Source organism: Antennarius striatus, chromosome 12 (assembly GCF_040054535.1).
Source record: "Antennarius striatus isolate MH-2024 chromosome 12, ASM4005453v1, whole genome shotgun sequence".
In the NCBI taxonomy this organism is placed as follows: domain Eukaryota; kingdom Metazoa; phylum Chordata; class Actinopteri; order Lophiiformes; family Antennariidae; genus Antennarius; species Antennarius striatus.
This window is the reverse complement of record NC_090787.1, coordinates 1,616,466-1,630,911: the sequence shown is the minus strand read 5'-3', so window position 1 is coordinate 1,630,911 and position 14,446 is coordinate 1,616,466. Positions and strand designations below refer to the sequence as shown.

The following is a 14,446-nucleotide window of genomic DNA, read 5'->3' as shown; positions in this document are numbered from 1 at the left end:
GAACATGTGTGTGTGAGAGACAGTGGGTGAGCAAACGGTGGTTGTTACTGAGTGTTTATGTGTGTGTGTGTGTGTGTGTGTGTGTGTGTGTGCTGTCGTTTAAACTGCGTGTGTTTACATTTTCAGGAAGTAGGTGTGAGAGAACGTTGTGTGTACGTTTGAAAATGATGGGGCTGTGAATGTTTACAGGTGCTGGTAGCTCATCGGTGGGAAATGGTTACGTGTGTGTGTGTGTGTGTGTGTGTGTGTGTGTGTGTGTGTGTGTGTCAATGTGGATAAAGAGTCATGCATGGGGCTAACACGTTCATTGATGAGCAGTGAAAACTTAATGAAGCAGTCTTTGCCCCCGGCCCCTCAGCATCCTGATTGTGCTGAAGGATTGAGACGAGGGTTGGGGGTGGAGGTGGTGGGGGGGTACACTACCATGGAACTAAATTTCAAACATATTTGCTGTAGTTAATGATTACAGACAAAAATAAGACTGCAGATTTACAATTAGACCGACTACACCCAGCTGAGAGATGCTTTCTAATTCAGCCAATCACAAGGCTTTATGTTGTCTGTAAACACAGCGAGCCGATCCGACTGGCTGAGCACATCTGGCACCTCCAGCAGGTCCTGCTTGCTCTCCGGCTTACGTAACAGATGGACTCTTTCACATCACTGCTGTCAACATGGGCAGACCTGCGGTGATTTTCACCTCTTGAGTCGTTTTTCCGTGCCGTACTGACGTTGGTGACGTAGGTGTGCTGAACATGTGAGAGATGACAGGTTTTAAATGACTGAACAACTTCACACATGACTAATAGTGTTTTTGAGTAAAGCCTCTTTCTGTTAATTACTTGTATTATTATTATTTTTTTGAATAACAATCCATGAGGAGTGCAGGAGAAGTAGGGATTTTACCACTCCAGGAGCTTTGAAAGAATAATTTTAGTTGTATTCTATATTTTGTCACTATAAGCAAATAAAAAGAAATGAATTCTATTACTGATGCATCATTTTCCTCTTCCCCTGAGGCCATACTGCTGCTTTAAATGACAAAATCATGGATCAGTCACATACACACTGCCCTACTGCTGTAAATAGACGTTTGCATTCCAAATGCGTATTAAAGTATATATAGGAACGTTATTAACTGTATGAGTCAATTTGAGCATGACATGATTGATAAGTTTGTTTTTGACACCCATGATGGGAAATGCCAGTGTCGCCCCTCAGGTGTGCAAACAAAGGATGGTAGAGTTTATGAAATATTAGAAAGCTCTTGATAGATAGGTACACAGAAAAATTGTGCAAGTGAAAAGGGGGGAGGAGGTGGTAAAGTGCGACGGATGCTGTGGGGGGGACAAACTGGGAGGGGGCGGGGATCTAGGAATGAATGAAATTAAAAGTGGTGAGACTTAGAGGGGCAAAAAGGGAGGGAGATGTGGGATGAGTGGGAGGAGGAGCAAAAGATGTATAATAAGCAGAGCCCCCCCACCCCCTTTACCATTTTGCTTTAAGAGGTGGGGGCAGTCTGAGCCCCCCCACCATCCCACCAAAAAAAAAAGAAGCTTTGTGAAAGTTTCCTCCTCAGAAGGGAGGAGAGGCAGAGTGAGTGCAGAGGAGAGGCGGTCAGGATCCAGCTGAGAGGAGAAAGCAAAGTGAGGAAGAGTGTTTTCATCCAGGACAGTCATGGCTTTTCCAGTGTTGGGCGATTCTTTTCCTGGCTGGATTACACATTAAGAAGCCCACCGGTCTGTAGCAGCAGCATCCCTCCTGCCCATCACCATGCCGTCCGTCTCTCTAAGCCTGCCCACCGCTCTGGCCGGACCTGCACGCACCTGGGTCTGCCTGTCCTGCATGTTCTGGGTGAGATCACTTTGCACCTTCTCAGATCTCATAATGGATATAAAAGCTGTCAGCGTCGGACCTCAGTCCCACTTATGATCAGCAACATGCAGGGAAAAGCAGACCTCTCTGTGTGACCTGGTCATGCAAATGTGACGACTTAAGAGGTAGAATTTCATCTAAGTAGTGCGTGAGGGATTCACCAGATGCTTCAGTCCAGTATCACTGGGAAACTGATCAAATGGAGCGGGTCTGTTGGGTGGTCTTTTTGTCGGGGGTTGGGACCCTGTCTGTGGGGGGCCTTGGCACAGTGACATGTTTGAATGAGGGAAATATTATGCAGAGAATGGGAGTGTGTGTGTGTGTGTGTGTGTGTGAACACCAGACAACCTCTGCATTGTTTTCTCTGATATTAGAAGCAAAAAACCCAACAACTTGTGAACTAAATGGATGTTCTGCTCTGATCCTCCTCAGCGTCTCTGTCTTCTTCCTCTCTCTCTTCTTCCTCACCCGCTGTCTCCCACTCTGTCTCTCACTTGGTGGTTGGGACACACAGCTATTTTTTGCTTTCTCTTGTATAATTCAATCTGCCGCGCATTCCCGCTCACAGTGAGGGGTTGTTTGTGCACTTTTGTGTGCACACTAAAATGTGTTGGGACAGTGTGTGTGTGTGTGTGTGTGTGTGTGTGTGTGTGTGTGTGTGTGTGTGTGTGTGTAAGCACTGGACTCAACATTTGTCTTCAAACACCGTGAGTGCTTTTTCCTAATTTGTGCTGATATGAAAGAACACTCCCAGCTCAAATACACAACATTGCACGGTGCTCTCCTCTTTTTCAGCTGAATAGAGGATGAAAGAGGAGCGGGGGCTGAATAGACCATTGAGATCCATCTTTGCCCATTCTGCACTGGTCCTTTGGGACCTGACTGCGCACCACTGGCAGAGCTGGAGTCTTTGGCGAGGAGACTGGATAATCTTACACAGCTCTTCATCAGTTAATTACCATTCTTTCTTTTGAGGAACGGGAGGCGAGGTGAAAGAGGGGGGGATCGTAAAAGAATCTCAAAGCCCCCCAGCTAAGCTCTAGGTCACTGATTGACTGCATCACAGCACTGTATGACAAAGCGGGCTCACTTCAGGGGGCGGGGTTCAATTTGAGTCATTGCGTTAATAGCAGATCTTTGTTTGGCCCTGAAACAGCTTTAAATTGGGCTCAACTTATTCCAACAGATTAGGGTTAGGTCCAGGGTCAACTTGGACCCTAACCCCTCCTTGGAGGATGTGCTTTTTATTGCAATAAATAAATACATAGATAAAAAAAATAGACAGATCCTTGAAGACCGTCCTTTCTTTTTCAGATATGAAATGTTACTTCTTTTTTCTGATGCAACTCTTCTTTAATTCCTCTTAAATTTATGAGGTCGCCTGACAGATGCAGACGTACTCCCTGGGCAGCTGGGAAAGTGAGTAAAGCTGCAAAAACTGTTATGGAGCAACAGAGACGGAGAGGATGCAGATAGGAGGAGGGAGAAGGAGCACGTGAGAGTCAGGGAGTGACTACAGATGCAAGAAACAGACCATCTCCACAAAGTAGACGTGAGCTGGGCCTTAGACTGGCCTCTTGTCAGCGCAGGATGGTGCTGGATTAAGACGGATATTTCCAGTCTCGAAGCAGAAAGAGAAAGCTGTGGGATGTGTAGAAACAGTTATAAACAGTATGAAGGACAAAGGAAATGAGAAGAACATGCTCAGGGTTTGGATTGGAGGTGGAAGAGGCCTTGAAAGAAGAGTGCTCCTCTTCCAACAAAACAGTTTGAATAATTAATGAGGGCCAAAAATGGTTTAAAGGTGAAATTCATCATATTTCTGTGATAGCGCCATAAAAAGCACCATAAAACCAGTCATATGTCGTTTACCAGAATGTAATCTAAGAGAACATTTAAAGGTCATGGAAGTTTTGGTGAGTTTTGGTGTGAGTGATTGTGTCTTTTACAAACAAACTGGTGTAAAAGAAAAGACGTGTGCGAAGCAAGCTGTGCATTTTCAATGGTGACCATGTGCATCTTTTTAAAGAATGAGCTAATGCGGGAAACACGGCCTCGGATTGCTTCCTCATATTTGTGTCCGTCCAATTATTGACTTTTGACTAAACCTGCATACTTGTCAGGATTCAAAGCACCCCTCCGGGATGATCGATATCCATTACTGTACACTCAGGCCCTCCGTATTCACATTTGGATCTCAGAATGATCCCTGTGGGAAATGGTATCATCTCAGGAATGTTGGGTCAGTGGTCCTCTGGACGTGAAGACAGGCAAACGACAAACCTGCAGCATGTTTTAAACCACATCTTTTGCCAGTGAATGCTGAACATTTGCTCAAGTGCCGAGAGTCTCCTGTGTAATTCCCACTATTTCTTATGATTTATTTATTTTGTCTCTTTTCTCTCTTTTGACCTCCACTCATCTCTTTTTTCTTCTTATCCTCCATTTTCTCTCCGTCTGCTGCTAGTTTGATTCTCCCGCCTTCCGAGTTTCAAAGATCACCCCTGATTTGAGTTGAAAAATTTCCCACATGTGGGGCCCCTTTGAAATCGGCCAACATTTCAATAATTGAAACATCTGGGTGCATGTTGCCCTGAAGTTTTTTTTTACAATAATGGATTTGCCATGCGGTTGGCTTCTGGCTTGTTGCCGTCTTGAGGAAGTCTGGGACAAAATTCCTGCTATTTCATGTTAGTTTTGCTATTGGATCACTGGATCTTGGTTTGAAAGTCTCAGACAACAAAAAGGGAAGTTTAACCCTTGTTCAGTTGATTTATGAGAGTTGTTGAGCTTTGTGTAACCCCTCCCACCCATCTCTTTCGTTCCAGAAGAGACCCCCAGCTTTGTGCATGGTTCACTGGGCACAGTTGCCTCCCATGCATGGCCTTCATCGCTGTTCCTTAAGAAATTTAACTTGTTTAAGTTTCCCTAGTTTTCTCAACTTGATCTATTCATATGCACATAAAAGCCACCATAGTCTTAGTTTTTATAGGTAATATTTCTCTAGTCCAAAATCTACTTTCCTACAGCTAGACCAATTAAACGGTTTGGTAGATTAGTTTCTCACCCTCTTTGAATTGGAGGAAGTCTCCGACTGTGCAGCCTCCTCTAATTAACTTCACATGGATTCATTGGTTTTGAGTGAAAGTAACATCTCAAAAAATAGAAAATGATTGACTTTAATCATGACCTTACGCAAGGTGTACCAAACAACCTTTTTGGCCATTTTAACTTCATTTCTGTAGATGAACTATTAATGTTTGATTTCATGCAATGAATTCATTATTGGCTCTATAGTGAACTGTTAGTTCTCTCAACCCTTAGAACATTTGTGTCCAATTTAGTGCAAAATTCCCTTATGTCTCTGAAGGACTTTAACCAGCATGGAACCCATAGAGGACTTATACTTATCCTTTTAACCTCTGCTTTTATCCGTTTCTGTCACATTCATCACACTCATTAATTCTGTCAGGGACTGGATATGACATTATAAGCTGTAGAATGACAGTATAACATAAAGTCATAACTCAATAAGGTATTCTGCATTTGGCTTTTGTTATGTTGAGTCGTGCGTGGCGCTCACAGCTTAAACATATAGTGGCATTGTTTTGCAGTGACAAGCAATTTTAGGCAATTTAAAGCTATTTGCATCAAATTATTTTAATGGACCACAGATATCCTCTCGTTTGATGGTTGGATCCTGTTTATTTTGTGTTCATTTTGCTGAAAAACTTTGACAAGTCCATACATACCAGCATGCACCATACATGCACACCTCAACACCTGTCATGTTTCTTTTATAATGGTCTGTTTTCTCCAGTTGTTTTCTTTTATTAACTCATTTTTACCCTTTCAGACATATTTGATCTCACCAGTGATAGAAAACGTGACCTCATTAAGCTTCATCTTGTGTCTCCTCTGGTCAAAATGCCAGCTTCAGAAAATATCTAGTATTTTATTTTGAAAATATTTGAACAGGAATGAAGGTGCAGATAAAAGTTTTTCATCATTTAAATCAACGCATGTAACATTCATTCTGACTTTCATTCATTCACCGACTTGAAGAACAGATGACCGTAACATATGCCGCTATTCAGGCATACAGGTCATGGGTTATGCTGAGTCCAATCCGAGCTGGAAGGCAGGGTACACCCCGGATGAGACGCCAGATCGTTGCATGGTCAGAATGTGGCATAATAACTATAATTATATGCTGGTTTTTTTGTTTGTTTTAAAATTTAGGTTTTAACACAAATAATTCTTGAGTTGTTAAAAGCTGTTCTTGTGTATTATAGATATAAGTTCAAACTCTCAGATGAAATGATATTTAGAATTCTATCTGAGCTCATTTATTCTTGTCTGTCTTGTCAGCACTTGAAAGATGTAAAGACTGTAAAGACGGCAGCTCGGAGGTAAATACACCATGCAAATTCATTAATCATACAAACTCTTGGTTTAAAGGTACAATATGTTGTTCATCAGCCTTTTGCAAGTGACCTTACAAGGCCATGCTTCACACTTAGTGTGCATGATTATTATAAGACAAACCATTCCTCACATGAACATGTAGATAAGGTGCTTGTTCACAGCGCAGCCAAGGTAAACTTATGTAAAAGATATTTTAACAAGCCGCTGCTTTTGCTCCGGTTAGAAACATTAATCAAACCCAGGAAACGTGGGTTTTTTTAAAATCTGACGCCAAAACTGTATGCACTCTTGTGATTGAATGCGAGAGCTCTGAAGTCATGATAAACATTAAGAGCTGGGAGCTTTTTCATTGACATCGGTTTTTATGTCAGTCCAGCTGGGGAGGCTGCCTAAGGTGATCAAGATCGTTCTTGGCACCAGTTCAGTGGTGGTGAAGGGCCCTCACTGGAGACGCCCACAGACTTCTTAATGCCGTGATAACCTCTAAAGCCTGATGTGATCCGAGGCCTCCTGTAGATAACATGCATTCAAGTGTAAAGCCAACCAATGCTGATCAGAAGCGGTGCTGACAGCTTCCTGCTGAGCTGCCTGTGCATTAACCCAAAGTGGACAGCTTTTTATGTGACATCATCATCATAATTGTACCCAGTATTTCACGTTCGTGTATTTTAGGCAACATTCAGAAGCAATCGTTACAATCAGACGAATAGGAAAGGCATTCTTCAAGAAATGAGCAGATCTAACATTAAGAACAAAAGTGCCTCGAACCCATTTGCCCCACAGAAAAATTTGGTTTATGGTTTTAGTTTCATCTCTCTCATCCAAGCGTCTGAGCCTCTGCCAGAGCAGTGCGATATGGAACGCATGTTGTTTTCCCCTGGCAGATGGCTCTTATGATGAACCGAGACTGTCTTTGATTAAACTTCTTTTATCCCACCGAATCAACGTTATTGGCAAGAACCATCCTTCTTGCTTTTATGTGGAGCTTATAGTCATCTTTGTTCTACATGTATCATCCATTATCACAGGCCACTACATTACGATACTTTCAGCGAAACCCCAGAGCTTTGTTTTCCTAAAGCACAAAGCTTATCTTTGGTGGATTTCAAGATTCTCACTTTTCAAAACAAATGGGAAAAGTTGCTTAATATGGATTTGTTTTGAGATTTAAAAACACATTCCTGAATCCAGGCCATGATTTCAGTGTAGCTACGTTACAAGTGTAATTAATTTTCCTCGGGGGCACAAGATTAAAACAATGAATAAAAAAAACATTATTTTTAAAAGACACGCAAAACATCAACTTGGGAAACCAAACGGACAGTCTTTGTTCTTTTGTGACTTTTAATCAGAAACTGTTCAGCTCACAAATCCCAGACAGCTTGAGTTATTTCTGGTATCTGTGGGTTTTAGCCACTGCACCACCCAATTCAAAAGATGAGCAGCAGGTCTGGGTCTGTTCATTCCAACGTGAGAGATTATGACAGATTCTCTCTGCAAGTAGGCCCAGTTTTCTTCTGAACATTCTGATGCCAAAAATGAAAATTTCAGACAGCAGAAAGAAGACGAAATTAATATTGTACAAGGTCTGGCACGATCTACATCATCTTAAAAATGTATAGCAATTATATTCAATTAGCAAAAAGAAAAGCCGATGTGAAATGAGACAGATGTTATGCCCACTTTGGGTCCTATTGTTTCATTCCACCGGGTCCTCTCAAAATTGAGAATCATTGGTTTGAGTTTGTTATTTTTGACTTCCAAATTATTGGAATATTTCTCAATATTATTAGGTCACTGTTAACAAAATTTTCAAAAAAAAAAATGTGGTAGTAAGGAAAAAAAACAACTTTTTGAAATTTCCTGGTCAACCATCGGTGCTTTCTCAAAGCAAGGAGGAGGGGCCAACCTAAACATGAACCCTGGATCCACACCTTCATTCCCTTCTGCACCGAAATTAAATGGGTTCTTTTGTGATTCATATCCTATACTTTAACACATTTTGCATTTGATTGTAGCTTTTTGCTTAAATTCTGCCGACAAACCAAACAACCAATGGATGTGGATAAAAGCATAACTTTCCAAGATTGAGCCTTGGTTCTGGTTTGAAGAAGGATTTCATTGTCTCCACTGAAAAATCTTCCCATCACCCCGCTGTACCATTCAGAAAGTTGAATGATGAGCAAACATAAAACCAGACGGGATGGCCACTCCATGTCACTCTCTCAGTGCTGCTTATGGTCTTTGTAAAAGGGATCCCCCCCCCCCCCGTTCACTTCTGGATGACTGAGTAATTTCCTGCCAGCGATCCACCTCACTGAGATGAAATGCATGTAGAGAGTAGAGTTAGAGATGGGGGGGGGGGGCAGGGGAATGCCTGGGGTGCATTTTTCCCCTAAATGAAAAGCAGGTGACTGTTCATTGTAAGAGCATTTGTTTTGTGGGAAGCGGAGAGCGGAAGAAAAGAGGAGGGAATGGCTGAAAAAAGAAACCTCTCTTCTTACTGCTATTTAGCTGTGAATTGCTGCCTGTTGTAATTGTTGTGTAGACTGCTTACAATTTGGGGATTCCCAGATGTACTGAGCTTATCAGAACATGTCATTTAGGATAGGTGCACAAGAACCCTAATTGGAACCATGCTTATTCTTACTTGAGTCTTATTTTACTGCTCTCTGCACTTTGCTGATCACATACATGGAATATCTTTTATGCGAAGAAGCGAAGAGTGAGATTTGATGGATTCAAAAGGGTCAACAGAAATATGGGGAGCCGCAGTAAACAGTGGCACAGCCTCCCCTCAATCCCTCTCCTGTTGTTTCTCACGCTCCCATGTTATCCTGACAGTTCCTGTTGGGGGTGGAATGAATAATTCAGTCACTCGATCGTGTAACAGATGACTTGGACGGTTTTTTGCTTTACATTTATTTCACTTGAGTGGTGGGGTCAAAAGTTTCTTGTCTGGTTTTGTAACTGCGGTGTTTTTTAGCCTCATAGTAAATTCAGAATGATTTACCGGAGTGATATTTGCACTTAAAGTACAGAGTGAAACATCGGATGAAAACAGGAAATATCCTGGAGAGCGGTCTGTTTTTGATTCTAATGCACCGGTACTTGAGCCATCACTCGTTTCTAACACCTAGTTTACATCAAGTGTCCAAAACCGTGCCTCCCATCATCCATCTGCTTATATTTTCCCAACGAATAGCACGTAGAATTAACCTGCTCAGGTCCATGTTCTCGTCTGCATCTGTAGTCTCAGTGACCTTTAGGGATTCTTGTTATCTGCTTCATACACATTCAATGGGCTCATGTGTAGCATGGACACATAAATAACCTTTGATTTATTTGCACACATACTATGAAGCATCATACATGTGTCAAGTCATTATTCACTTCAATTTTATTGATTCTTTTGGTGAATAAAATACACAAGATGTTATATAAAACTTACAATGGGGATGTGCCATAGCCACTCAGTCCCAGCAAAACCTCACTGTACAATTTAATGCAAAAATATGAAAGACATATGACCCCCACAGGGAAGAGTTCTGACTGTAGCACAGCCCAGAGCTGGCCTAGGGCAATAAAATAATTAACCCAATGGTGTTTGATTTGAGGACACTGATTGGCTAATTTGAATATCATTCAGTTATCTGTTGAATTAGCCATTGGCTAAACAGCTACATAATCAAACCTGCTACCATGCCATTGCCCCAGAGCTGAACCTCAGAGACAGACAGACAGAAGACTGGCAGGAAAAGCATTTTCTTTGCGCAGATCATATTTTACACACAGATTACAGATGCATTCCATAAATACATGCGTAAATATTGACAATTTATACAATTTTTTATTCCTGATATTCTGATGGTGGTGCCCTGGCACTCTAGTAACCAGCAACCACTGCTAAGCACCTTGAGACAATGATTTTTAAAAGATGCTGTACAGTGCATAAACGTTGAGAAAATTAGCTTAGACACCAGTTAACTGGTAGTTGTGGTTGTTGTTAACCTAAATGGTGACATAGGTATTACCTCACTGGTATTATCATATAATTACACTTCGGTATTTAAGCCTAATCAAACTGGTTTCCCATTAATAATGGTGCAATAATATTAACAGACCAAAATGTTACAGAAAGGTTTATTTTGAAAGACACGTTAGGTCGTTTGTGTAAACATCTTGATTGGATCATTGGAGAACTGCTCTTAAAGGGTTGCTCCAAGTTTCCTCAATCATCACAAAACTATAAATGAAACTTTCACAGGATCATGGATGTGCATATTACCACATTTTCACTGTAGGTGAAGATTGAGTAGGGCGAGAACTTTTGTCCAAGGAAAAAATAATCCTTTGTCATGCAAAGGGGGACTCAAAACAAACTTGAAGACAAACCGTGTGGGTTTTTTTTAGTTCCATGGACACATAATGTGGATGGGAGGGTGGGGAGATGGTTGTGAGAAGGTCTGTGGGTGGATCTAGACAAGGTGGATCTAGACAAGGTCTTCCCAGCGAGTCTTCAAATGTCCGTCTTTACATATGTCGTCCCATATGAGAGGTGGCAGTTTGCCAGCCCGCCCATTAACCCAGTTGACTGGAGAGGTCTCGTCTAGTCTTCTGGCTTCGGCAGGAAGAACAATAGACGCTGATTGGTGGGGGCCGCCATGCAAGCGCTGTCCTCTGTATATGCTTGTATGCTTTTGATTGACTTCATTCATTCATTGAGACTATAGGAAGTAGCTGTGACGTGGAAAAGGAGGCCAGACTGCTCGTGCTCGTCTGTCTCGTCTGTTGTCTGTCTGTCTAGTCATCTGTCGGTTCGTCTCCTCAGCTGCTGGCAACCTGCTGGGACTGGGAGGAGGTGAAGTAGTACAGTCTTGAACAGGAGGAGGAAGCCCATTGGAGAATGACTCTTTCATCAGATATAAATGCTTTATTCGTCCCAAAGGAAACTTGGGATCAGTTATCTCTTCTGCAATGCTTACAATAACTGTGGTTATCGTGGCTGTTGTCAATCCACTGGAAACCCTATGATGCCTTGTTTACAACTGTAGATCATTCAGAGCCTTGTGTCCAAGCAACTCTGGAGGTCTTTTGCTTTATTGCCTCTACCATGCATTTTCTTCCACCTTTCATGTTTAATACATTTAACCTTTTTGTTACAATGTGTAGATTTCATCTTGTCACTATTGTTTTACAGTTTATGTAATAAGTCATATAATTATGCATGGAAAATTAGTAAGAGAATCCTGACTGTATGTTAATGCAGATCTGAACATGACAGTGTCAAACGTTACCTGGGATTGTATGAATTTTATGTGCGCATACGTGCGTTTGCATCTGTGCAAGTGTCTGTTTGCACGTGTTCCAAACTCATGAATACATGGCTGCTTGTGTATATGAGGTAATGCATGAAGTACTGAAAGTGAATGTGAGTGTAATCAGAGGTGAAATCAGTGTATCTGCATGAGTCACGCTTAAGATGAAGCTGAGGTAATAGTTTACAGTTCTTAGTTTAAGGAGAAAAACAGGCTCTTGGTTACCTTATTCATCTGGAATGTCTTGTTTTAAAGGAGTCTGGAAGGATTTATCTTCATTCTATAACATTACGTAATGCACACTGAAGCAGAGTCAACATTCATATTAGAAAAGTGGATGTGAACTGCAGAGTCCAAAATCTGTGACGCAGCATCTGATAAACACCAGATGTCCCAACGTAATTTAATAATATTAATGATAAACCTGCAACCCGATTTCCCAACTCTCTCTTTTGAATTTATTTATTTTTTTGTCCTCTAATCAGCTATGTTTTTATCCATTCCTAGAAAAGTAAGAGAGTACAGGGATTTACTTAAGAAAACTAAAATCTCATTGATCTCTCTCTCTTTGGATCAGTGTGTTCATTACATCAGATGTTTTTGCACATTTTCAGCATGAGATTAGCACATTCTCTATCTGTGCCATGTTTCCCTGCCTGTCCGTTTATTTTGGCTGAAGATCCAGACCGAGTTCCTGTTCGACAAATAAAGCGGAGGGCATGTTATCACATTGACTTCCTGCTGATGTACACATTAAGTTACACGCACAAAATAATTACAATCTCATTATAATTACCTTCAGGGATATTATGTTCTTTGTATCTGTCTGCTTGTTTGTTTGTTGATGTTTTCAGAATAATACTGTTAATATAATGATTTTATATATACACTTTATTGGGAAAATTCCGTAGCCACACCATTCTTCATTTTTATTTCTATAAAGCAAATTCAATATTTTAATATCATAATCTTTCAGATTGAATTTCACAAAATAAACATTTACCATTTCATCATGATGACATTTTTAATATATGTCAGTGTTGTGCTTTTGTTTTGTTCTGTTGACCTATGAAAATCCAGTTCAGCAGCTTGTGGTTGTGATGCTGTCAGTAGCTGAACTGGATATTAGAAGCAGGGTGAGAGCTGGTTGGTGAAATGAAAAAACCCAACCAGCATTGTGTATGATGAATGTGTACGTCAGCTGTGGTGGTGGTGCTGGTAGAAGATGCTGTTTGGAGTATTTCGCTCCAGTCGGGAGAAGAGTGTAAGACGTTTGACGTACCTGTTTATGTGTGTGTGGAATGCACAGATCTAAAAGTGTGTTTTTCCACATTTTTCTTCATGTGTACTAATGAGTGTGTGGCAGGAGATTATGGATGCGTCTCTAAGGGAACCGGAGTCTTTTCCCAGGAGTTGCAGTGCCTGAGCTGAAGGGGGTATGTGTACACCCTGACCTCGGCTTTCGGGGGTCCTGGTTGCCTGTCTGAAACCATTTCCTTCCTTTGTAGGCCGTTTGAGAGTTAGAAGTGTGACACGAATGTGAAGGACGGAGGCCTGCAACACGGTGGAACAGAAAATAATCAGCCAAGGTCACATGGGTTGCCTTTTAAATTCGGTGTTCCCCACCCCCATACGACTCCCCATCACCCATATGAGCGACTCCCGTGTACTCCAGTCAACCCCCCCACACACACACACACACCACAAACTCTAAACGCCTGGTGCATTGTTAATGATGGGAAACAATTAAGGGCTCACAAAAGGGAGCCTCTGGTTATATTTCTCTGTGCCGTATTTGCACAGCATTTTGAGGTTAAACGACTGCAGCCTGGATCTCTGGGGGGGGGGGGCAAGTGGACTAAAATAGATAGGCCTGATGAAGAGTCCGGCCTTTTGTTTAGCTTTGTCAAGAAGAATGTGCTGGATGACTTGCCACTCCAGTGATATTGGCAATTAAACTTGAAGGAATTTTAACTTGAAGATGCCTGTGCACATTTTTCTCCTTGAACCTCCTTTCCACTTTGCCCTTAGAATTAAGAGAAAGTGTAAGAGGGAACAAGTGGCGCACCAGTAGACAACTAGACCCCCCCACCAAAAGTGTCTGTTTGACTGGACAATGGGAAACGGCTGAGAGTGTGAGGAGGCTTAGGAGTGGTCGAAGAGGCCAGTGAATAGACTCCTAGATTGAGACATTCTGTGTGTGCACGAGAGAACTTTACCTTTATCTGACTATTCATCATTCAGACACTGGTGTCTGTTACATGAATGTTGCTTAAGGCTTTATTCAAATATGACTGAACTATTGTGGAAAGAATGTTTTTGGACTACAAATGAAACAGTTTCTGGAACTCAGCTTTAGGAGAAACTTGAACACCGAGCTCATGACTACATAAACATTTTGGCTGGTTGAAGTGTTAGATCCCATACTGAAGCAGCAGCTCGATAAACCACAGACGTTCAGAACACTTTGGTTTTGTTTATAGATGAAAACAAAATCACTAAATTATTTCACAGGATCATGGACGTGCATATTAAAATATTGTCGATATAGATGAAGATTGAGTGAGGTGAGAATTTCTTTAAAATTATGAAAAAAAAAAAATCCTTTGTCTTGCGAAGAGGGACTCAAAACACGTTGACGTTCAGATGATTTATCAGTCATCTCCTTGATATTTAAATGCTTTACAAAGCATTTAACCAAAAGAAAGCCTACAATCACATCAATAATGTTATTTCCAAAATATCTATGTGGAAAAGAGGCATCCAACACAGATGACTTGATTTCAGACCTCTAATTACTGTTGTTGATGATGTGGTCAGAGAAG

General features: G+C 41.4%; 1 protein-coding gene across 12 annotated transcripts in view; it reads left to right on the top strand.

Moving 5' to 3' along the window:
* tns1b (tensin 1b) overlaps positions 1 to 14,446 on the top strand; it is a 133,547-nt gene that overhangs the window by 22,371 nt on the left and 96,730 nt on the right. For 4 of the 12 annotated variants that reach the window (XM_068328727.1, XM_068328724.1, XM_068328730.1 and 1 more), the window contains exons 1-2: positions 1,529 to 1,854; positions 2,671 to 2,825. The exons of 3 other annotated variants lie outside the window; for them this stretch is intronic. In XM_068328727.1, coding sequence (XP_068184828.1) covers positions 2,682 to 2,825 — 144 coding nt within the window. In that variant the 5' untranslated portion in view covers positions 1,529 to 1,854; positions 2,671 to 2,681. Of the gene's footprint in view, positions 1 to 1,527; positions 1,855 to 2,670; positions 2,826 to 14,446 lie in introns of those variants that run through there. 5 more of the 12 variants (XM_068328738.1, XM_068328731.1, XM_068328725.1 and 2 more) reach the window with 3 other exon arrangements.